A 22688-nucleotide genomic window follows, 5' to 3' on the forward strand; every position below is an offset into this window, starting at 1 on the left:
AGCAAACTTTCAGATACATACTCTGAGAAAACTGAAACCTTTCCTGCCGGAAAAAGACTTCAGACTGGCATCACAGGCGCTAGTCATCACAAGAATTGACTATGGAATTGTCTCGCTTTGCGGCCTGCCCAGAGCTGCAACGACCCCTCTAAGAGCCTCAATCAACGCTGCAGCAAGACTTATCACTGGTTCCAAAAGAAGCTCCCACATATCCCCCGACCTAAAATCCCTTAATTGGCTACCTCTTTGAAGCTAGAATACATCTGAAAATAGCATGTATGACGCATAAAGCCATTCACCACAACGCACCTAGCTATTTGGTACAGAAACTGACGCCGTCGTATGGGGTCAGATCTTCAAGAAGTGCTAAAACCCTTCTTCTGAAACTGTAAAGATTCAAAAAGAAGAAAACATATACCCGAACCTTTTCAGGGATGGCGCCCGGAATATGGAATGCTCTACCCCCAGAAACCAGACTTAATCCCTCTACCACATTTTTAAAAAAAGAAGTGAAATCGCTTCTCATGGCTAAATTCACTTGAGCATGGATTACTGTTGTATTGCTACCCAACGTATCTTCTACATAGAACCTTTTATTGTCTATTATCCTACCAGGTTCTGGATACTGTATCTGTATTTTGCTTGATATACATTGAATGTTTTGTTATGTACCTCATTCCCATGTAGCTATGTTAGGAAGTTTATACTATCATTGACCAGCATTGAACCTATGTTATTTTCTTTGTATTTATGTAACTTTGACACCTAACCTGTAAAGCGCTCTGATACCCGCAAGGGTCTGGTTCACTCTATATAAAACCTTCAAATAAATAATATAATGCATCTAGCTATCTATCTACTCCTCTCTATCTCTCTCTAGATCTATCTATCTCTGTTTTTCTGGCAGTCCGGAGTCGGTTGTCATGTTACGATGCCTTTTAATCTCCTCTTATACTGTAATGGTTCTTCCCTTCGTCATTTGATGGCGGAGGCTCCGTGCCAGCAGGACCACAGTGCTATGTCAGAGGCAGTGGTTGTCTAACTTTTTCACTGAGGTACTAGTGTAGTATTTCAATGCGGCAGAGCTCTGGCCAAAGGGCTTTACCATTAATCATGGACCTTTTTATTCAGATAAAAACCCTTTGCCGAGTGATTAGCATTATTCTGTGTCTGGTGGGACAGGCTGTGTCATGCCTGGCCCGCTTCGGATGTGAATTGCTTGCTCTGTTCATGCATAGAGTATAGTGGTATCATGTCTAGTTGGAAGTGACATAATAGCTTGCTCTCTAACATATCTGTGCTATGATTGATGTATGTGCTTGGTCTCGTGTATTCTGTTGCGTCTGTGTGACATATTTTGGGCAATGTTTACCATATGGCATATCTGTGCTTGTGACCTGCACAATTGGCGTGCGTGTTAACATGTACACAGCTGATGTGTGTGACTGGGTGCACAGTTAGTATTATGTGATCAGATATGCAATGCAAATGGTGAGTTGCAGGATGTCGAGTTGTCTTACAGGATTCAAAGCTTTTGTAAACCAATGTGCACATCTCGCTTGGGTCTTGCCCATAGCGTATTGTGCCATAATTACAGCTATTTGTGTGAGTGACCATTTGTGCAGCTGATGTGTGGGACAAGCTATAAAGACTGTGTGTGACAGGATGCACAGATGTGTACCAGGGTGCGCAGATGTGTGGCAGAATGCATGTTTGAATTGTATTTTGCTGATATTCTGTGTGCAGATCCAGCGTGACAGATGATTCCATCCTTCTCTGATGCATAGGTGCCTGCCCGGTGACTTCTCCAGCCTCCGAGGGTACAGAAACTGTTCGGCCGCCATAATGGAGTCTCACGGCCTTGCCGTGGATCAGCCGGCCCTCTGGTCGTACAGCATGTGCCCTGACGTGGATGAATGCCGTTTGGGAATGTCCAACTGCCACAAATCTGCCAGTTGCAAGAACACCCAGGAGTCCTTTGAGTGTCACTGTGACCGTGGCTACGCCGGAGACGGGGTGACCTACTGCAACAAGACGTGAGTGTCTATCTTCAGGTGTCTCTGGCTAGACGCGTGCCATAGCGAGGGGTTTGTTACTAGGTTTGATGGGACCCGCAGAGACCCATGTACTCACCTAAGCAGTAACTAGCATTCATGTGTGTATCAAGAAAAGAGGGAAGTACGGGAGAACATTCATAAAATCTGGAATTACATCTCCACCTAAATGGCCTTTTAGCTGCACAATTACTTTTACATTTGGGTATTACGCATCTGTTTGTGAGTAAATCCCGCCTCTTTTCCTCTTAAAAGGCCATCTCAGAAGGATGGAGGAGGTCCCAGGCCTTGTTTACTGAGACTTCTTCAGAAGGGCCCTCACGCCTCCCATGCAGGCGCCACCCTTCCATTTTCCTGTCTCCCCAGACTATCCTGCACAAGTGTCATTCAACGGGTAGCAGCTGTAGTTACAATAGTTCTTAATCCAGCAACAGATGCAAGGTGTGCCACAAGGGCCTGCACAATTATTGCCATGTCTGCTGGGGCACATTGTATACGTCAGCATGCATTTGTGGTAGGTCCGGCTCCTTCTGCATAGGTATGCTTGCTACCTCAGCATGCATGTGCTTTGGCTCTTTCTGCGCAGACACACTTACTGCCCCAGCTGGCATGTGTGCTGGGTCTGTCTCTTTCTTTGTAGGCGCACTTACTGCCCCAGCGTGCATGTGCGCTAGGTCTGGCTCTTTCTGCGCAGGCGTATTTACTACTTCAGCGTGCATGTGCATTGGCTCTCTCTGCGTAGGCGCACTTACTGCCCCAGCATGCATTAACGCTTGGTCTGGCTCTTTCCTCACAGGCGCACTTACTGCCCCAGAATGATGTGCCCTAGGCCTGGCTCTTTCTGCGCTGACACATTTACTACTTCTCTATGCATGTGTGGTAGTCTGGCTATCTGTGTAGGCACACTCCTTGCCCCAGCGTGCATGTGCTCTAGGTCTCGCTCCTTCTGCATAGGTGCATTTACTGCCCCAGCGTGCATGTGCTCTAGGTCTCGCTCCTTCTGCATAGGTGCATTTACTGCCCCAGAGTGCATGTGCTCTACGTCTCGCTCCTTCTGCATAGGTGCATTTACTGCCCCAGCATGCATGTGCGCTCGGTCTGGCTCTTTCTGTGCTGGCGCATTTACTACTTCAGCGTGCATATGCGCTAGGTCTGATTCTTTCTGCTCAGGCACACTTAGGCAGGTGTGATAGGCCAAGACCTGTCTGCTACGGTGCAGTTCCAGCTCCAAGCCCTGCAGAGCTGTATGCAGCTAACGTCTATAAACACGGGGTTAGATAACTGCTGGATTTGTTTTGGCCGCTGGATATTTGGGAGCCCTGGATGATATCCATGCGCAGGGTAAATGTGCTTGCAGTGGATACTTTATTCAGTGAACTGATGAAGTACATTTTATTCTGCTAAGTATTTCCTGGCTGGATCTGTCACGCCATTTCTGACTTGACCCTCCAATGCCCTCTTTGGCATCCTTAACATTTGGGGTCAATCTATGCCCTGGTGTCAGAGCGGCCGGTCGATTGAGCATAACCTCAATACTTTAGATTTTCTCCAAAATACCTTTCTATCCAACAATGGGTTTATTGTTATTGTTGCCTATCTCAATGCTTCCTTCGAATAACTCCTGGTGCCAGTTCATTGCTTTACTAGATGCGTGACTCGGTGTATTGCATCTCTGTTCTGGAGCACAGCATTTTACAGCAGATGGAGCATTCACCCTGCGGCTTTCACAGCTCTGCCTGGTTTCAGCAGACCAAGGAGCCCTGAAGCCCCTTTGTACAGAGAGACCTCTCTCCACTCTCTCTCTGCCTTGGAGAATGCTGCTGTTCATCATCGGGTGGATTCTGCAACGGCTTCTCGTTAGTTGAACATCTTCCGTTTGAGTAGATCCTAACTGTACTAACATAGAAAGAGGAAGCCCTAGCTTAAGAGTAGTGCTGCAAAGTCCTACAGAACACCAGTGAGTTGTGGTTCTCTCCATTGAGTAAGAACAAGGACCCTTCGAAGCAGAGTTCTCTCCATTGAGTAAGAACAAAGGCCCTCTCGAAGCAGAGTTAGCAATCAGAGGTGTAGGACATCAATAGCGGACAGTAAACTCAGATCTTTCATGTGTTTACTTTTCAGCATCCAGCCAGCCTGGCCCGGATCTCTGTGCACAAGTACTAATAACATCCAGTGCTACACACAAGCCTTTGTTTCACCTGGCTTGGCACATGTGTGTTGTTGTCCCTCTGTGCACACTTAGGCAAGTTGGGTGGCTGCTGCTAAGGGGAATAACGCAGCCCTCAGAGGCACACTGTGAGCTGCTGATACCTCAATAGCTTGTGCACTTGAGCAGCCTGAAGTCTCTCTGACCTGATCTTACCTTGCTTCGTATCAAAGGTAGCTCTTCCAGACAATCGTATGCTCCACAGACTTGAGATTTACCCAGAAGGAAATCTTTATAAATAGGTGGGAGTAGGCTAGTGTGTCAGATATGTACTGATGTCCAGAGTCTCAAGGGCTAAATGTGCCTCCGCTCTCTGTGTAGCCCTAATAAATGTCCTCTCCTGCACTCAGCACCATCTGACGGCTTAACTTCCTGTTACAGATGCTACAACGAGTGCTCTCACGGGCGCTGCAGCGGGCCCCCTGATTACTCCTGCATTTGTGACTTGGGATGGACGACAGACGTGTCCACAGTAAATGAGAGTGGCGTGGAATGTGGCACTGACTGTGGCTGCCATTTTCACAGTGTCTGCTCGCAAGGGCCGGAGATATGCGACCAGTGTCAAGGTAAGTGTGGCAGTCAAAGAAACATCTGCTTATTTTCGATTGACTGTTGGCACAGTAATCACAATTAACTGTTCAGAGAAGAGTGACCCATGTAAGGTATGTTAAATGTAGCAGAATGTACAATTGCACAGCCTGCCAAAAAACAGTGTGTGATATTATGCTTTGTATGCAATTGCATTATTGATAGTACGTCTTCATAAGTTGAATTGGACGCTGATCTGAACTATTTTGCACCCAAAGCACTGCAAAGCCAAACAAATATGAGATTGTGCTATGTACAAATGTGAATATTGTAACATAACATTAGCCACATTTTCAAGGTTAAAGTTTGTGCCTGTGTGCCACAAGCTCTTTGTACAGTGTTACATGTTGCCTTTCTCAAGTACAATGTGGATTACCAAGGTCTGTCTTTCACAAGCAGTGTGCAATATTACACGTTACAGTTGTCACAGTGAGCAATGTGCTAGGTTGTGTCTGTTATAAGCAGTGTGTGTGATATTGCAGATTGTGTCTGTCACATGCACGAAGTGGTGTTACAACTTGTCACAAGCAGGAGGCGCTTGTATATCTGATTGTGCCAGTTCCAAGATTTTGACTCTTATATTAAACTTGGGCAACAACTTAAGAATGTAGAGGGAACCGTCTGGCACCAGTGTGATCTCTGACCGTGAATCTTACTGTGCACGTTTTCCAGTACTGTTTAGTTCTGAAGGACCTAAAGCACTGTACACGCTATTTATAACAATACATTCATACGATAGAGTTCACTGTATGCCCAGTGACATCTGTTTTAGGCAGAGTGAATTGTATTACAAATTACGCCAGTTAAGCAGCAGTGTGATGTTACTCCAATGTAGCGTCTTGAGTCCTCACACTGTGCAACCTGCTGTACTATTCTATTTCTGATTGACGGCTTTTAATCAGTGGTTTGACCTGCTGAGCCGTCTGGCCACACGTACAGCACAAGACTTTGCTGGAGAGGATTGTGCAGGGTAGATGGCACCTCCCGCCCTCTCACCAGTCTGTTGGGAGAATGATGGTTGGTGATGGTTGATGGTTAAATGCCTCCTCTGTTTCCTTCTGTAAAGTCAGTGTGTTCATCCGTTACTGGAGCTTGGCTCTTCCCCTTGAATGTGTGTGATGTGTACATGTATGTGGTGTTTGTGGGGTGTGAGTTGTGCACCCTGATTGCATCAATAGGTGCAGATTCCTCTTCTGATGCTATTGTGAGAAGATAATGGGTCCTTGAAGCCCTGCAGCCTTTGTGACGGGGTTGAAGAGTCTGTACGGTATTTTTTGTGAAATTCATCCGAGCACATATACTCAGAAGCATCCTAGCACTAGGGTCTGGAAATGATAGACCCAGCAAAGCAGGGCAGGGCACCTAACAGAACGGGTGTGTTTTGAGATACCTTTTAATTAGGCCAAAATTAGAAGGCCGTGTGATTTCAGTTTTAAGGCTTCCGGAGATAGGGTGCCAGGTTCTGGAAATCGCACCTTTTGCTTCTCAATCATTTTAAATGAGTCCATATTAAGTAGGAAAGTGTTCTTCACTGTAAAGATTAGGTTGGAACATAAGTGGTCAGCTTTTGATGTCAAGCGATAGGGGCACTTTTGTAATTGTTCTGATGGGTGTAAAATGTGGAGCCCTGTATTGGATTCTTTGTTCCACCGGCAGCCAGTGGAGTGAGCAGGGAGATTGGGAGGGGGACCAGTTATTCTGACCTGAATTAGGTAAGTGGTCGGGGTATATCTGAACCCAGTCGTTAGTGACCACTCTTACGTATAGATCTAACCTAAAGAGAGATAGAAAGATAAATGGAATAAGAAACCTTAATGAGGGCGTTCTCATAGCGATCAAAAAACGGATTATATCTCAGGTTATTCATACATGTCTTAACTGTATTAACATTCCATACATGATTGTAGCACAGAACATGCGTTACATTCTAGCAAATATGTATTACGGTGGTGCAATAATGTTGCAGTGTTATCACCCTTCAGAAACTTGGGGTGCTCAAGAGCATGCACAGCACACGCAACAGTAGAGACCAGACCTTACCCCAAAAATTATCTGGGGATGCCTCAATAGCAGGAAGAAATGTCTCAAAAGGTTACCTTGTGCAAGGAAGAACAGGAGTAACACGGAACATATGAAGAGGAAATTAGCCTACATTGTCTAGGTGGTCGGAGTGTAAGGATATCATTCCTGAACATCAGGGAAGGAAATGCCAGAAGGGCAAATTGTACTCACATTGATCTCCTGGTGAATCGCATTCATACCTGCCCTGAGCCGCTTGTTCGCCGGAGAACGAAGGGTTCGATGGTGGCGGGTATAAATACGAGAGCTGAGGTGGAGGAAAGTGGAAGTAGCCGCCATCAGGCTAACAACAGAAGTGACGGCGGTTACAACGCTAGTATGGCCTTGGTTATCCGTATTTGGAGCATTTGTTTGGCCATCTTAGAGGGACTAAATACACGCACTGGCATTGGATACGGAAGCGAAAGTTATCCGTATCGTCAAATGACACAGATGTGGCATGTGGGGAAGTGAGTGATAGCTGGCCTGTATAGGGGCTGAGCGGAGGAAAGTTGGAGTTACCGCCGTCAAGATGTAAATGGAAGTGACGGCAGTTACAGCACTAGTCTGGGTTTGGTTGACCTTATTAGATCGAATGCTCTTCCATCTTAGAGGGACTAAAGACACGCTTTGGCCACAGTTGAGGTATGCGGGGAAATGAGTGCTGGCTGGTGGATTGGGATGGGTGGGGAGGGCTTGGGTGGTGATGAGAAGGTTATCTCAATCAAATCATTAGTACAGATTAAGCCTATCAATTAGGTGACCTTGAAGTAACAGTGGCGGCCCAAATAGGTGGAAAAAGCAGCCAGGCACTGAAATCAAAAGAGGGGTCCTACCTCATGTATGTTCTGAGATGTATGTCTTGATCAAAGGACAGTAATAACAAGAGGAAAATTTGGTATAAGATCAAAGACCTATATTGAATATCATAGTTGTACACATCACCCTTATTGATGTTATCTGGAGACAATGACGTATGAACAGGGTATGGGGTAAGAAAAGGAAAGAGTTACTTGATGAGTTCTGCCCAAGGTACATCATCATTCAGTCCTTGGTACAGATAGATGCAGCAGCAGGCCCAGCACCTCACCCTAATCCTGAATGTAGGGAGTTGTCTATGACGTCACGAGCACGGATTCCTCGCTATGACCAGGGCGAAAGCCTGCTGGCTCTCATCCTGAAGGTCATGTAATCTGAAATGACTGGTAAGCCGTCTAGCTGGGTGCTTTTCCATATTGTTGGCAGAGACTGGCAACAGGAGAACATTGTGAAAATCCAAATGTGTTGTGCTCAGGATTGTTAACTTAAGACATGATCACATCCTTTTTATCACATCGAACAGAGGTCAGAGAGGCGTTGAAGACCTAATGAAGGTTAGCGCTGATGACTGGCAGAAGGCTCTGGAGGATGCTGACGGGACAGTACTTGTCTAAGAAGTCTGATTTGATCTCCTTTATTCATCTCCTTGCAGATTGGACAATGGGGGACCGGTGCCAGTTCTGCCAGCCGGGGAGCTTTGGCAATGCCACACTGAAGGGTGGGTGCCAGCAGTGCGCCTGCAATGGTCATGGCTTAGCAACATTGGGTTTTTGTGATGTGGACTCCGGGGTCTGCTACTGCACGGACAACACAGAAGGGGAGCACTGCGACCGATGCATTCCTGGCTACTATGGTGATCCCAGGTGAGTGAACCCCAACTCTGGCTTATCCCTAAGGAGCCCTAATCTGTCATAAGTGCTCCCACTCTCCCATTATGCTTGTCTCGGCTGTCTGTCTCACTCTGTCTCTCCAGTCTCCACTCCCCATCTTCATCAACATGCCTATGTTTGTCATCAGCAACAATCATTATTTTATTTTCTCTACACACACCTCTATATCTGAGTCAGATTGCCTCAGAGACAGCACAACAAAGTATTGTCAAATCTATGGCTCTTCTTGAAACTAGAGGCTTAATTTAGAGGGCAGGATGGAACGAAACACTCAAAATACCTGCATGACCATGTACATGATTCGCTGGCCTTGCGCCCACCTTACAACCCCCCTCAAAGCCCCAGCCCGCAGGCATCAGTGTGGCCCTCTGTCACACCACAGACCATACTTTTCAGCCACGGGAAAAATGTTTTCCAGTACCCGCGCTATAAAAAACAACAATGTTTAAACAAGATGAATGAACTAACCTTTCTTGTATGCACAATGCCCTAATTAAGTGTTGAAGATGACAGAAAATGTCATTACAAACATAGCCAAATAACGCAAAGGAAGTGATCACACCAAAGAGACAGGGTGCCCATAAATAAATGTGTGCATACAAAAAACACAGAATATACAAAGAGCCTGGATATAGCAAGGATCACAACTCTGAGCGCTGCCTAGCAATAGGTATGGAGTAGTGAATGTCATAGTGTTGATGATATTTCGACCTAGAATAATTTGTGAGCTCTCATGAGGGCTAAAACATTGTCAATCAAATGTGTAAAAAATACATCTCTAATAGTAATTGTAGAGACTATTGAGATAAAATGCAACACATAGTCATTTTTTTGTTTTGGTAATAACTTTAGCACTGTTTGATAAATTTACATATTTTCTTTTTTATGTTAATTTCTTTGGCTATGTCATGGAAAGTTATGTGCTGGTCCATAAAGCAGGGGTTAAGAAAACTAATCAGAGGTTCCAAAAGTATGTGTTCCCATGTTAATTGTCATAGGAATCTTCACTCTTTGATACTGAAGAAACAGCTCAACAGAAGTACACCAAATTTGGCAAGAAGTTAGAACTGTGATTTGGTGTAAATCTGTGCGTGCTGTTTTTGAGAAATTAGCGTGTAAAGATGGGCTTGGGCTGGGCATGAAGTGGTTAAATATTAGATACACCTGGAAGGTTGGTGTCGTGGGATCCCGCAGTGCTGAAAAGTATCAGAAATAATGGGCCATTCTGATTGGCTGAGGGAGGTTTTCTTCAAGGCGTTCTTTTTGGTACCACTGTGCTAGTGTTGGAACTGCTGTACTGAATAAGGAGACTGACTGACCACAACATTGAAGAAGATGTTGTGGCCACCATCACAGGAGTTGTAGACTTGGTATCTTGCAGATGCCACAAAAGGCCATGTGTGGGGGCCAGAAAGGAACCCTCCCTTAAGTTAAATTTAAACATTTTTATATTGGGTCACCGGTACAGCAATACCAACACCTAGTACTGCTCAGGCCATGAAAAATCCTAAAAATGTTATTAGACCTGCAGGCCTATTGACTTCTGCTTACTCCTGAGGCTCAGCCGGGAGATTTTTAACGCTACGCTGCACTTTGCACTTTGAACAAATCATTGCTCACTCCTGAGGCTCAGCCGGGAGACTTTGAATGTCACGCTGCACTTTGCACTTTTAAACATTTCTGCTGCTACTTAATTCTAAAATTACTGTCTATTTTAACTAAGGGCTTACCTGAAGGGAGGTGGACTGACCGGTGACGGCGGATTTCGGGGCACTGCCGGTCACGGTATATTGGTCTAAGGCATAGCAGGGCCGCCATCTTTGGGAGGCTCGGGCGGCAGCGCTCTAGTTGCTCGCCCGGATACTCCTTAAAAGAATTATGACCCTAGCGCGCAGCGGGCGCGCCGGTGTCACACCTAAGGCGCGCCAAAGGCAAGCTCGTCTGTGCCCGTCAGCGCCTTGGCCGCGCCGAGGGCCATGACCCCTGCTAGTTCTAGTTCAGGTAATTGATCAATTATTGCCTATTCTAGAAGTGGGTTATTAGGATTAAAAAATGTGGGTAGGAGTGTGGACTGCCCTTGCCTTCCGTTATATGAAAACTTGATAGATAACCCAACGTTCTGCCCATACTGTAACATTAACCTTCCAACACCCGTGTTTAGCAAAGTAAGGTATAGGACACCGGATGAAACAGGTGTTCAGAGGAACAATTCCACACAAAGCATAAAAGGGATCCTTCTAAATGCTCGATCATTGGTCACGCATAGCACAGAATGCGCTGCCCTGATAGAAGATCTAGGGGCTAAAGTGGCATTTATCATTGAAGCGTGGACGGACGATGCCTCTGGACCTGACATAGTAGAGGCATCACCACCTGGCTTCCTATATCATACGGTTAACAGGCAGGGCAAGAAAGGAGGGGGGCTGGCAGTAATCTACCATGACTCCATTAAAACAATATTTAAGACAATTACTAATGGGGGATGGGAAGCCTTGAGCTTCTCCCTCCTCCTCCCACACAAGGAGAATTTTAGAGGAGTTCTGTTATATAGACCACCAGGACCGCAGAAATCCTTTATTGACCTAGTGGGCAATCTGATGGAGGAAGGCATAAGCGACAGATCCTTCTCCATAATGGGCGACTTTAACTTCAATCTGGAAGACCCTGTAGACTTGGATACACAGGAGCTACACAGTAAAGAATCATTATCTTTGGTCTTGATGATGGCGGATAAACATTCAAATGAATCTTAATCAAAAGAGGTGGTTTCCGAGATGCCCAAGCTATCCTTGTGGATGATAGCAACCCCTCCTCCTCGCTGATCTAACCTCTCTTTGGTGGTTAGGGAGAAGCCAGGTGGTACCAGCATGTCTAGGCAGGGACCAGATATCTTATACTGAAAAGTAATTTTGACTTACCTGTAAACAAACAAATAGCTTTCTACTGCATTTCAGCTGTATTCAGTTGCTTATTCTAGCAAAGTATAATTTCACTTACCTGCACCAGGCCATGCCTGGCTTGGTTCTAGAAATAAAATACAACTAAATAATAATTTTATACAAACAAATTGGTCTGTGTTCAGTCTTTGAGTGTGTACAATAAATGCTTAACACTACCCTCTGATAAAGCCTTACTACTCGCCCACACTACCTTTGGGGTTCCACTGGACTGTGTGCACACTACACCTTACTTTGGTATAGTATATACAGAGCCAGCTTCCTAAATACACAGCTCCGTGATGGCTTTACTGAAGACTGAGAAGTTTGGGTTCATTATACAGAGATGTTTGATACCATATTAAAATGCACTCAGCGCGCTTCTCAGAGAAACGACCGACCTCTAGTGTATTGGCTGACTGGTCCCTGCCAGCCAGCACCAAACAGGTTTCAGACCTCATGGGGTGAGAGCCTTTGTTCTCTTGAAGATCAGAAAGTAAGCCTGCTCTGGGTGGGGTTGCTTCACACATTCCCCATTTCAGGAACAGCAGCACTTGGGGGTGAGCCTCAAAGGCTCTCACCTTGTGAAGTGCTGAATTGAGCATCTCCAACTAGTGGAGATTTCCGCCCCCCTCACCCCCACTCCTCCCCGTTCAAACCCCAATTTTGGTGGCAGGAAAGCGGCAAAATTAGTAAGCAGAGTAGGAGTCTTTACCTTAGCTTGCACACCCCTAGGTTTTCCAAGGACTTGAGGTGAACCCCTCTCTTAGAAATTCTCCATTTTGAATTTGAGTAGACCCAATAAGAACAGGGATGTGCCTTTCTGCTAAAGTTATACCATATACAGGGCCAGCTTCCTACACCAATGTAAATATGCATGTTCGAGGCATGTGAGCTGTAGATCACATCTAGTGCATAGCTCGACATCTAGTTAGGCCTGGATGTTTGCACTTTGTTGTTCTTTGAAGAAGTCTTTCCACTCACAAGGTAGGTGACTCCTCCTTTCGGTGATATTGCGCATGGGCCTCGACTCCATCTTTAGATAGTTTTATCCTGCCATCGGGTTCGGATGTGTATTGCTGTGCTCCGGTTCGGCACCGTTTCTTGGACCCCTTCGACGCGCAATCCACTACCGTTGATGGTATTGTTATTAATCGCGGTTTCCCATTCTTCGCCTATCGTCTCAACTCAAAACAACTTTGATCGGAAAACATGTGTTGGGCTTCCTGGCCTAGACTGTAGGTAACAAGGACCCCCTGATAAGGATGAATATCCTGGGACAGGGTAAATAATGTATGAAAAATAACACTCCCAGGCATACACTAAGGAAAGTACGCAATAGATTCAACAAACAAACTAGTTCAGTTAAAAAAAGTGTAATTTTTTAATTTGATAAAAAAGAAATATTAAAATTTAGTGCATTAGTCACAATTGATAAAAATAGCAATATAATGATACATATGTATTCACAAAACAGATTAAAAAGAGGTTAGATGGCATCCTGGCCTAACCACGCTGACAGCGCTAGCAGTCGATGGAAATGACTCTTTCAAACTCTGCCCCGGATGTGATGCTAAATTTCCACGCAACCTCTGCCTATCCCCAGAACACGACGAGAAAGACTGCGGCGCATGCTGGTCATTTCGATCTGGTCATCCGCTTTGATGTTGCATCTCGTGACGTCGAGCCCGACGGTCACGAGATGCAACATCAAAGCGGATCCGCACTGGACATCCTTTGTGAAGATTCCGACACAGAACATCAAGCTCTAGGAGCCGAGGAAGAAAAAGAACATATCTCCGTGTCCGAAACAGACTCCGACATGAAAGAAGAAGTACCATGAGTAACAATCCCATGTGCCCTCTCAACAAAAAGGCTCTGGTCACTCCTCTGCCCGGCACCGAAACACAAAGAAATGCCTTCTGGCTCTGGTTCGAATCAGCCACATATTGGTGCCCAACCAACACCTTCCATGCCGAAACCGAAACATCTCTCTGTGACAATCCCATTGTTACTGAAGAATCCACCTTCGGCACTTTTTTTTTTTTTTATTCAAATGGTTTTATTTTTAGAATAAAAATTTTTACTTTCATTTCAAAGCAAACCGCCACACGTTTAAAAGTGTAGGGATCTTAGTATAGTACTGCTTAATGTACAGCCCCCTTTCCCAGATTGCCTCAACTGCAGCTGGTAGTGTCCCGGTGTTAAGAATCACAATGTACATTAGAAGCCTTGACTATGCCCTTCAAATCGGCAAGAACACAAAGCAAGAGAATTCTTCAGCATACTGATTGGCACCGTTCTGCTGGAAGTCTACCTGGCCGTGTGCCTATGGTGGTAACAATCGGATGTTCAGACCCTTCTAGTGTTTCGTCTGCGTTAACGGAGGCTCCACATTCATGGCACATTTGTTTCACCTTTACAAAGACAGACAAATCTGGAATGGATACTTGCGCTGTGATGACACAAAAAAAAAAAAACACGTCCATTGTATCATATGCACCAGGGCTGCCCAGCTTTATAGTATGTCGTGTCGTATTAACCACCGTCCTCATGGCGCACCACCCCTGGCAGTTAGAGATGGCGATGGAGGAAAGATCGCTCTGCTACCACCGTGACCTGGCAGGAGGAGGCCCTCTGCGGGGACTCGTGTCATATTTGTCGTATTCATCGTAACCACTCCTTGCCGGCGCCATTGAGCGACCGCCCCGACTCGGTGGCATGCGGTCATAACCACCTCTCCCCAGAGGCGGGTACCCCATGGACCGCCCTCCGCGGTCATCATACATCATTGTGAAGCCCCCATAATCGTAGGTTTCGTCGTAGAAATTGGGATCGTATGGCTGCTCTCGCCCTTTAATCGGATTCTCCGATATAACGTCCAGGATTACCTTGATGCACTCCACAATCTTGTCTACTTTTCCACCAATTAAAACAACTTGGTCGGTTGAATGGGGGCAACATTCCCGGAATACCATCACGCTGGTCTGGGAACTCTCTTTCAGCTCCTTGATTTTCGCTCCTTTCACACCAATGATGCCGCCCACGAGGCTCTGATGAATCAACATTCTCACTTCACAGTCTATGTCGCTTGCTTTCTGCTTCTGAGGCGGCGCATTATATCCGAAATCTTTGAATGTGGGGAGGATTTTCTTCAAGATTTCTCCAACGGCTTCTTTATCGGCGCTGATGCTCAGAATACGCTTGGGGCCATTGCAATGGAGATGCTGGCTTTGTGGTCTGTTCGCAGCGCTGTGATATTTTTGCCGCCTTTTCCAATCACTGGTCCAGCTTTCCGGACTTGAAGCATTAGGCGCACGTCTACCTTTTCGCCAGTGCTGCGAGGCTTTTTAGGCGCCTGTTCTTCCTCGGTGTCGTCAGCAGGGCGTTTGCCGTTGGTTTCGGTACATTCAACCTCGCGGTCTGTCTCGCCCTCCATTTTCACCGAATGCTTCTGTAGTGGTAGCTGCAACCTCACGCGGCCACCGATAAAACTGGCGAGTAAAGACAAGGACACCAAGAGCCTTGGTCCGATGCCCCGCCATCAAATCCGAAACCGAAAAAGCTGGTGATATGCCCAGGTACAGGACATAGCCATGCCACCCTTTAAAAAAATGGAAAATAGACCAGCTAGAGGATTGCCACATTCCTCTCAAAAGGAAAAGTGTGGGTACTAATCCTTCTCCACCATACATTCCACCTCCTTCCCCCACTGATCCCAGCTTACTCATCACATCCACAAATTAACCACCACCCCCACGATCACCTGACCCACAGGATGATGGGGATGGGATGAGGATCAGGATAGACCACAGGACATTGACCCCTGGTAGGATTATCACACTGACCCAAACACGGATAATGACCCTGATTTATATCCGTCCTGACCCTCTCCACCTGATGATAACATTGGCTATATTGAGCTACTTAACCGAGCTGCTATATATCACGGGGTGGAGCTGCATCAGGAGCCGTTCGAAGAGGACTTTCTGTTTGAGACCCTAAGCTCCACTCAGAAAGCCACTCATACACTGCTAGTGCTTAAAGGAATGTTCAAGCACGCAGATGAAATATTCAAAGATCCTGTAAGGGCAATAACTATTACAACTAGGGTGGAGCAAGAGTCTAAATCTGCACCTATTGATCCCACTCAGATCAAAGGTCCGTTGCCCTTAGACTCTTTTGTGGTTTCCAATGCTGCCAAGAGAGCGAACTCACAGACTACAGGTTAGACTCCTCCTCCTGACCAAGAGTCCAAGCTAATTGATGCCTCTGGCAAAAGAGTAGCCTCCCAAGTGGCCAATCATTGGCGCATTGCTAATACTCAAGCTTTGTTGGCCCGATACGATAGGGCTCATTACGATGAGCTAGAAAAGCTCTTGCAATTTTTCCCTGATGAGTATAAGGCTAGGGCTAATGATCTTATCCAGGAAGGCAAACTCATTACTAATACTTTCATCAGATGTGCCCTAGACGCAGCCGACACGGCAGCTTGTGCAGTAAACACTAGCGTTCTCCTGCACAGGCATGCTTGGTTGAGAATCTCAGGATTCAAGCCTGAGACGCAAATATCCATTCTCAATCAACCTTTGGATAAAGAACATCTCTTTGGCCCAGAAGTTCATACCTCGCTGGAGAAAATGGAAAAAGACACAGAGGTCGCTAGGTCTAAGGGGGGTTTGCAGTCATCTACAAATAGGGGTTCCTTTTGTCGCTCTTTTTACAGAGGTGGACCCAAAACTGTATCCACTGGAACTCCCGCCTCCTCTTAAAAGGGTAACAACCAATCATCCTTTCAGGGGAGGTTTTAGAGGAAACAACGGTAAGGTAAGAGGCAGAGGTAACTCCACACGCACTTCCCCTGCAAACAAACACTGACTTCCTTCCGGTACCCCCAAATCATTCCACTCCTGTCGGGAAGTCTCTCTCAATTCCTACCTTTCTGGAATTCAATCACCTCAGACAAGTGGGTACTACAAATTTTCCAATATGGTTACTGCCTGGAGCTTACAGACATTCCCCCAAAGATTCCTCCAAGATCACATACAATTTCACAAGAACACATCACCTTGCTTAGGCAGGAGGTTCTCTCTCTGTTGGAAAAACATTTTATAGATCCAGTCCCATTAAGATACCAAGGCACCGGGGTATACTCCCTGTACTTTTTAAAATCCACAAAAAGACTGTTCTCTCAGGCCGATACTAGACCTTCGAGAACAAAATCTATACATTCATTTGGACCACTTTCACCAGGTCACACTCCAGCAAGTGCTCCCACTACTTCAACAAGACGACTTTCTATCCACTCAGGACTTAGAGGACGCCTATTTCAATATTCCCACACACCCTGCTCACTGCAAATACCTCAGGTGCGCTAAAGCGTTTCGACTTCATCTAGTAAGCAAAACAGTCCTAATTCGTACAGACAACATGACCGCAATGTACTACATACAAAAACAGGGGTGGGGGGGTGCATTCTCTTCAGCTATCACAACTAGCTCAGACCATCTGGAGATGGACTATAAGTCACAAAATGTATCTCCTTGCAGAACACCTTCCAGGAGTAAACAACCAGGTTGCATATTTTCTCAGTCGTCAACGACACCGGATGCACAAATGGGAACCCCTCCCATTCTTTCAAATGAGGGCTTCCCAGAGATAGATCTGTTTGCCACACACCTAAAGGCAAAATGCCCAAACTTTGCATCCAGGTATCCACACCCATTGCCCAGAGGCAATGCACTATGGATGAATTGGTCAAAGATATTTGCCTACGCTTTTCCGCCTCTCCCACTCATTCCATTAGCGATTCGGAAGCTCAAACAGCAGTCATTGACACTAATCCTAGTTGCTCCCACATGGGCCCATCAACCCTTGTTAACAACCCTGTTGGAAATATCAGTAGTTCCTCACCAACAACTGCATTTCACTCCCATTCTCGTCACTCAGAGCCATGGAGATATAAGACATCCAGATCCCAGTCATTTCAACCTTGCGATCTGGTACCTGAAAATGTAGAGTTTGTCTACCTCAATCTTACGCCAGACTGTGTGAACATCCTCAAAGAGGCTAGGAGTCCTAGCACAAGCGCATGCTATGCAGCAAAGTGGAAGAGGTTTGTTATATACTCTAATAACAATCAAATCAACCCACTTGATGCTTTAATACAAAACGTCATTTGCTATCTATTACACCTACAGCGTAGCAGTTTAGCGTACACATCCATATGCTTACATCTTGCTGCGATAACTGCATATCTACAGAACATACATCATCTGCTGTCTCTTTTTAGAGTGGAGTGCCCGCTATTAAAGCATTTATAGAAGGACTTAAAGGAATCATTCCCCCTAGACTTTCACCTGCTCCAGTGTGGAATCTGAGCATTGCCCTTACCAGACTGATGGTCCACTTTTTGAGCCATTGCATACATGTGAACTGCAATTTTTCACTTGGAATGTAGCTTTCCTCATAGCTATCACATCATGGAGGAGAGTGGTTGAGCTTCAGGCACTAACCATAGAAGAAACATTTTTACAAGTACACCAAAACAAAGTGATTCTTCAAGCCAACCCAAAGTTCCTACCTAAATTCCTTTCTGCCTTTAATATCAACCAATCTGTTGAGTTGCCTGTTGTAAGAAAGTGGCTCTGTATATACTGGACCAAAGTAAGGTACAGTGTGTACAGGGTCCACAGTCCCCAGAGGTTTGGGAGAGGCTAAAGTTAGATAGAACCTTACGCCCTAAAGTGGTAGCTTGGTCGAGCAGTAAGACAGTATCAGAGGACAGTGTAAAGCATTTGTTTGCACTCAATCAGCAAATTGTCTCACACACTCAAGAACTGAACTCTAGGCCAATTGTTTTTTATCAAAATATATAGTCGTTTTTATTTTAGAACCAACAAGGTATCAAAATATACTTTCTCAGAATGTATTACTTTAGTTTAAATACTTTGCAAATAGGCAATAGTCTTTTAAGTACAGCAGGTACAGTTGTTGCAATTGGCAACACAATTTCAAACACAATGCAACATTGAGCTCAATGGTAATTTCTAGTTAAATGCAATTAGTTACTTTATTGATTACTTTTCTAACCACTGGACTGGATCCTAGATTCAGTCTTGGGACATCTCCTGTAAACAGTTGAGTAAAAGCGTTTTGGTTACAGTAGTGATTTTTAAGGAGTATTATTGTATTTTAAAAGTTGACACTTAGAAACTTTTTCACATAGAATAACCGAGATTCTCCTATGGGAGGAAATTCATTTAGTGGGTAAGTAGTGTTATAGTTACTTTTTCTTACTCGGTGGTGGATCCTGGGTCCAGCACCGGTGCATCTCCTGTAAAAAGTTGAAAGAATGCGTTAAAATCATACAGGTGATTTTTAAGGAATATTTGTAGTTTGTGAAAATCGACACGAGAACTTTTCTGGTGAAAACCAGACAATGGGTTCCTATGGAAGGAAATACAAGTTACTGGTAAGTACAGGTAAAATTACATTTCAGGGTCAGTGCTGGGCTAAAAGATGCAGCACTGGGTTCTCTCCTGCTAACAGGTGAGTAAATCGGAATTAGTTGTTCAGCTGATTCCAGATGAATATTTAAAATTTTAAAAACTCCACACTTAAATGAATTTCCAAGTGAAACCAGTCAATGTTACCCTATGGAAGAAAAGTGAGTTATAGGCTTTTGGGTAAGTTCCCAACTGCCAGAGTTAAGGTTCTGGGCGTAGACTCGGGGGTCTCCCACAGTCAGGTAGGTACAGTTGGTACACCCCCAGGGGCAGCCGGTACAGAGGTAGTTAGGCCCAATGTTACCCAATGAGAGGCAGGGGGCCTGGCTAGCAGGCCACGTGGCTGTGGGAGCTGGGCTCCTGGTCACTTGTTCAGGGCAAATGGGGAAGTAGATTAGGACAAAGGTTGCACTGCCAGGGCCACTCGGGGGGCTTGGTGTAGTGTGCTTTTGAGCCGTCGGGCGCTCAATGTTAATCAATGGAGATCTTGGAAGGTGAACAAAGGCTGCAGGCTCGGGGACAGAGATTTTTCAGGCGCGACCAACACTTCGAGGGTTAAGTTGGGATCTTGGAGGATGGGTAGACACCCAGGAGTTGGGCACAGCGGGCTGGGGGGCGCCGGGTGTCTTTTGACGTCGGGAAATCTTACTCTCTGCTGGTCGCGGTTGGAGGGGTCTCCTGTTGTGAGACTGCAGGTGTCGTCTGGGTCGTCGAGGAGGGTCCTTGGGCACTGGATTTCAGGTCACAATCGTTGGGGGGACGTCCTCAGGGTCTTTATCCGCTTGGGCACAGGCCGGGCTCGGCAGGTGCAGAGCGGGCTGGATTCACGGTTCCTGGCTGGCACCAGGGATATTGCTGTTTGAGCAGTACCACTGCTCATGGGAGTCCCAGTTTTTAAGATGTTCAAGGTAGGCAGGTCCTCCAGGGTTTTCAAGGTGGCTGCCCGCAGGAGACGCTGGGATTTAGTAGGTTCGAGGGTCAACAGGCCTGTAGGGCTGGGGCCAAGTCAGTTGGTGTTGTCCTCTTGTTGGCAGCTGCACGGCAGGTCTTCTTCTTCTTGATCTTCTTCCTTGCTTTCAAATCTGGATCTGAGGAAGGAAGGTTCAGGGTGCCCCTAAATACAAAATTTAGGGGTGTTACCGGTAGGGCAAGGGCAGGGGACAATGTGTCCCTGCCCTGGGGTGAGTACACCCCCTATCCTGCTCCTGCCCTGTGGGAGGGGGCAGGGGCCTATCTCTGATTGGGCAGGGCTCCCCATCCTCAAGATGGCTAGAGCCCGGAGTTGTGCTTCACCTCGCCTGGAGTTGGCACAGGTTGGCACACCCCCTTTCCTCACGTAGGGTTTCCCGCCAGATTGGGGGTCAGAACCGGTGGGGACCAGTTGCTGAGTACAGCAAGTGGCCTGGAGAAACTCACAAAGGCGGCATGCCTTTGAAGGGTCCCCCTGGCCATCCTGGGGGAGGAGACCTAGCACCTCGCCCAGGATGTGCATTGTTGCAGGCCCAGGAGAGCAGAGGGCTTTCTACCCAGGGGTCCAGCAACATGTCTGCTGTGTGGCAGCCTAGGCAGCCTCTCAGACAAGATGTGGATTGTAGGTTAGGTTTCAGGGGGCATCTCTCTGTAGTGCATTTTAGATTACATCCCACACTGGTATCAGTGTGGGTTTAATGTTCTGAGAAGTTTGATATCAAACTTCTCAGTCTTCAGTGAAGCCATTATGGTGCTGTGGAGTTCGTAATGACAACCTCCCAGCACCATATACTCTTAATGGCATCACTGCACTTACAGTGCCCAGGAATGGCTCTGGGTTCTGTAGGGGCACAGGGCCCATGCACCTGTGCCCACACCACTGGCATAGGGCACCCAGCTAGAGGGGTGACTGAGGTATGCCAGTGCAGTGGGTTTGTGGGCATGGCACACAGGGATGTGTGCCATGTCGACTCTGTTTAGTTATGCACCAATCACTCAGCCTGCAAAGGCAGTGTGTGTGGGTGTCAAGGTACAGGGCCCTAAGGGTGGCACAATAAGTGCTGCAGCCCTTAGGGGTCTTCCCAGGTCACAGTGCCCTGGGTACCTAGGGTACCATTTACCAGGGGCTGACCTGTGGCCAGAGAGGCCAATTGGGTTTAGGTTGCAACACAGTTTTAGGGAAGGAACACAGGACCTGGGTACCTGGTTGGCAGGAACCCAGGCCCTGGGTACCTGGTTGGCAGGAACCCAGGGCACACTCAGTCAAAGTAGATCAACCATTTAGCAAAAAGTGGGGGCTTGCCATGCAAGAAAGATGGCACTTTCTCACACCTGTGTTCTTCCCTCAATCAGATTCTGTGGCAGAACATTCTCTACACACCTTGTATGTGAAATGGGCATTTACTCTACTACATTGAAAGGACAAAACCTTTCCATAAGACCAAATAACTATTTCTTGCTTTTTCCCCACCACAGAAAGGCAATCCTATATCAAAATCAGGTATTGCATGGTGGATAGTCAAGTGCATTGAACATGCTATATTAAAGCAAAACGCACTTTAATAGGGCCCTAGAGGCCCCTAGTTTGCGAACTCCGTTCGCAAACTAGGGGCCTCTAGGGCAATTTTAGAAAATACACCCATAGATGACATTTGCAAAGCTGCAACATGGTCTACACCACACACATTTACAAAACACTACTGTGTGTATGTCTTAGCTAAACAGCAAGCTAGAGTGGGTCAATCAGTTTTACGTACACTATTTCAAACAGCTGCAACAGCTACAGGTTAGCCACTGCTTTGGGACATCACTGCTATGTAGTCTATGCAAAAGCATATGATCTACAGCTCACATGCCTCGAACATAAAAAGCTTCTTACCCAGTATGCATCTGTTCTTGGCATGTAGAGCCATAGTCCCATGCGCCCGCCCCCCTCCCCTGGTACCTATACCAGGACTATCTTACTTAGATACATATATACATGGACATCTCTATTTACTAATCTTACTAACTCCATCATCACCCTCTGCGGCAAAACAATCTAAAGATAGTCGATGCCCATGCACACTATCACCGAAAGGAGTCGCCACCCATCTCGGGACTGGAAAGACTTCTTCAAAGAAAACCAAAGTGCAAACATCTGGACCCAACACTAGATGGCGAGCTATGCACAGCATGTGACTTTACAGCTCTACATGCCAAGAACAGGTGCATACTAGCATTTTCCTTTCATTCCTTTAGAAAAAGACATCTTATTAACACCGTAAACTGTGAATATAGAGTTTAGCACCCTCTAAAGTAGCAGGTTATGTTTTTAGATAATGAATCAAGTAAAAGCAGGCCGGTATCCTCAACGATAGCATTATGCCTTTAATCCCACAGACTGAACCTGCTGTCTTATTTTTCTGCAGTTAAAACTCTCAACTAAAAATCATTTAGCATATTTTCGTGTTACACTATAATTAGGGCTCTCGGTTTTATGGTATTTATTTTTTTGCCATTTCCATTTATTTATCCATATTTAATTTTTGCTCATTTGATCTGTATTCATCCATTTTTATTTTGGGATTTGTGCAAAAATTAAGCTGACATTGGTATATTTCCACATATAGTTAACTGATAAATATGCACTCGTTCTGTCAGGTTGCAGTGCTGTGAAC

General features: G+C 46.0%; 1 protein-coding gene and 1 pseudogene across 1 annotated transcript in view; one reads left to right on the plus strand and one right to left on the minus strand.

The window, feature by feature from the left end:
- Positions 1 to 22688, plus strand: part of MEGF8 (multiple EGF like domains 8) — a 399920-nt gene that overhangs the window by 150703 nt on the left and 226529 nt on the right. The window contains exons 21-23 of the mRNA XM_086933057.1: positions 1788 to 2036; positions 4642 to 4826; positions 8378 to 8588. Of these exons, the coding sequence (XP_086789183.1) occupies positions 1788 to 2036; positions 4642 to 4826; positions 8378 to 8588 (645 nt within the window). The remainder of the gene's footprint in view (positions 1 to 1787; positions 2037 to 4641; positions 4827 to 8377; positions 8589 to 22688) is intronic.
- LOC147706577 (heterogeneous nuclear ribonucleoprotein K pseudogene) lies at positions 14158 to 15029 on the minus strand (annotated as a pseudogene).

The sequence above is a fragment of the Lissotriton vulgaris genome, chromosome 7, assembly GCF_964263255.1.
Source record: "Lissotriton vulgaris chromosome 7, aLisVul1.2, whole genome shotgun sequence".
Classification (NCBI taxonomy): Eukaryota; Metazoa; Chordata; class Amphibia; order Caudata; family Salamandridae; genus Lissotriton; species Lissotriton vulgaris.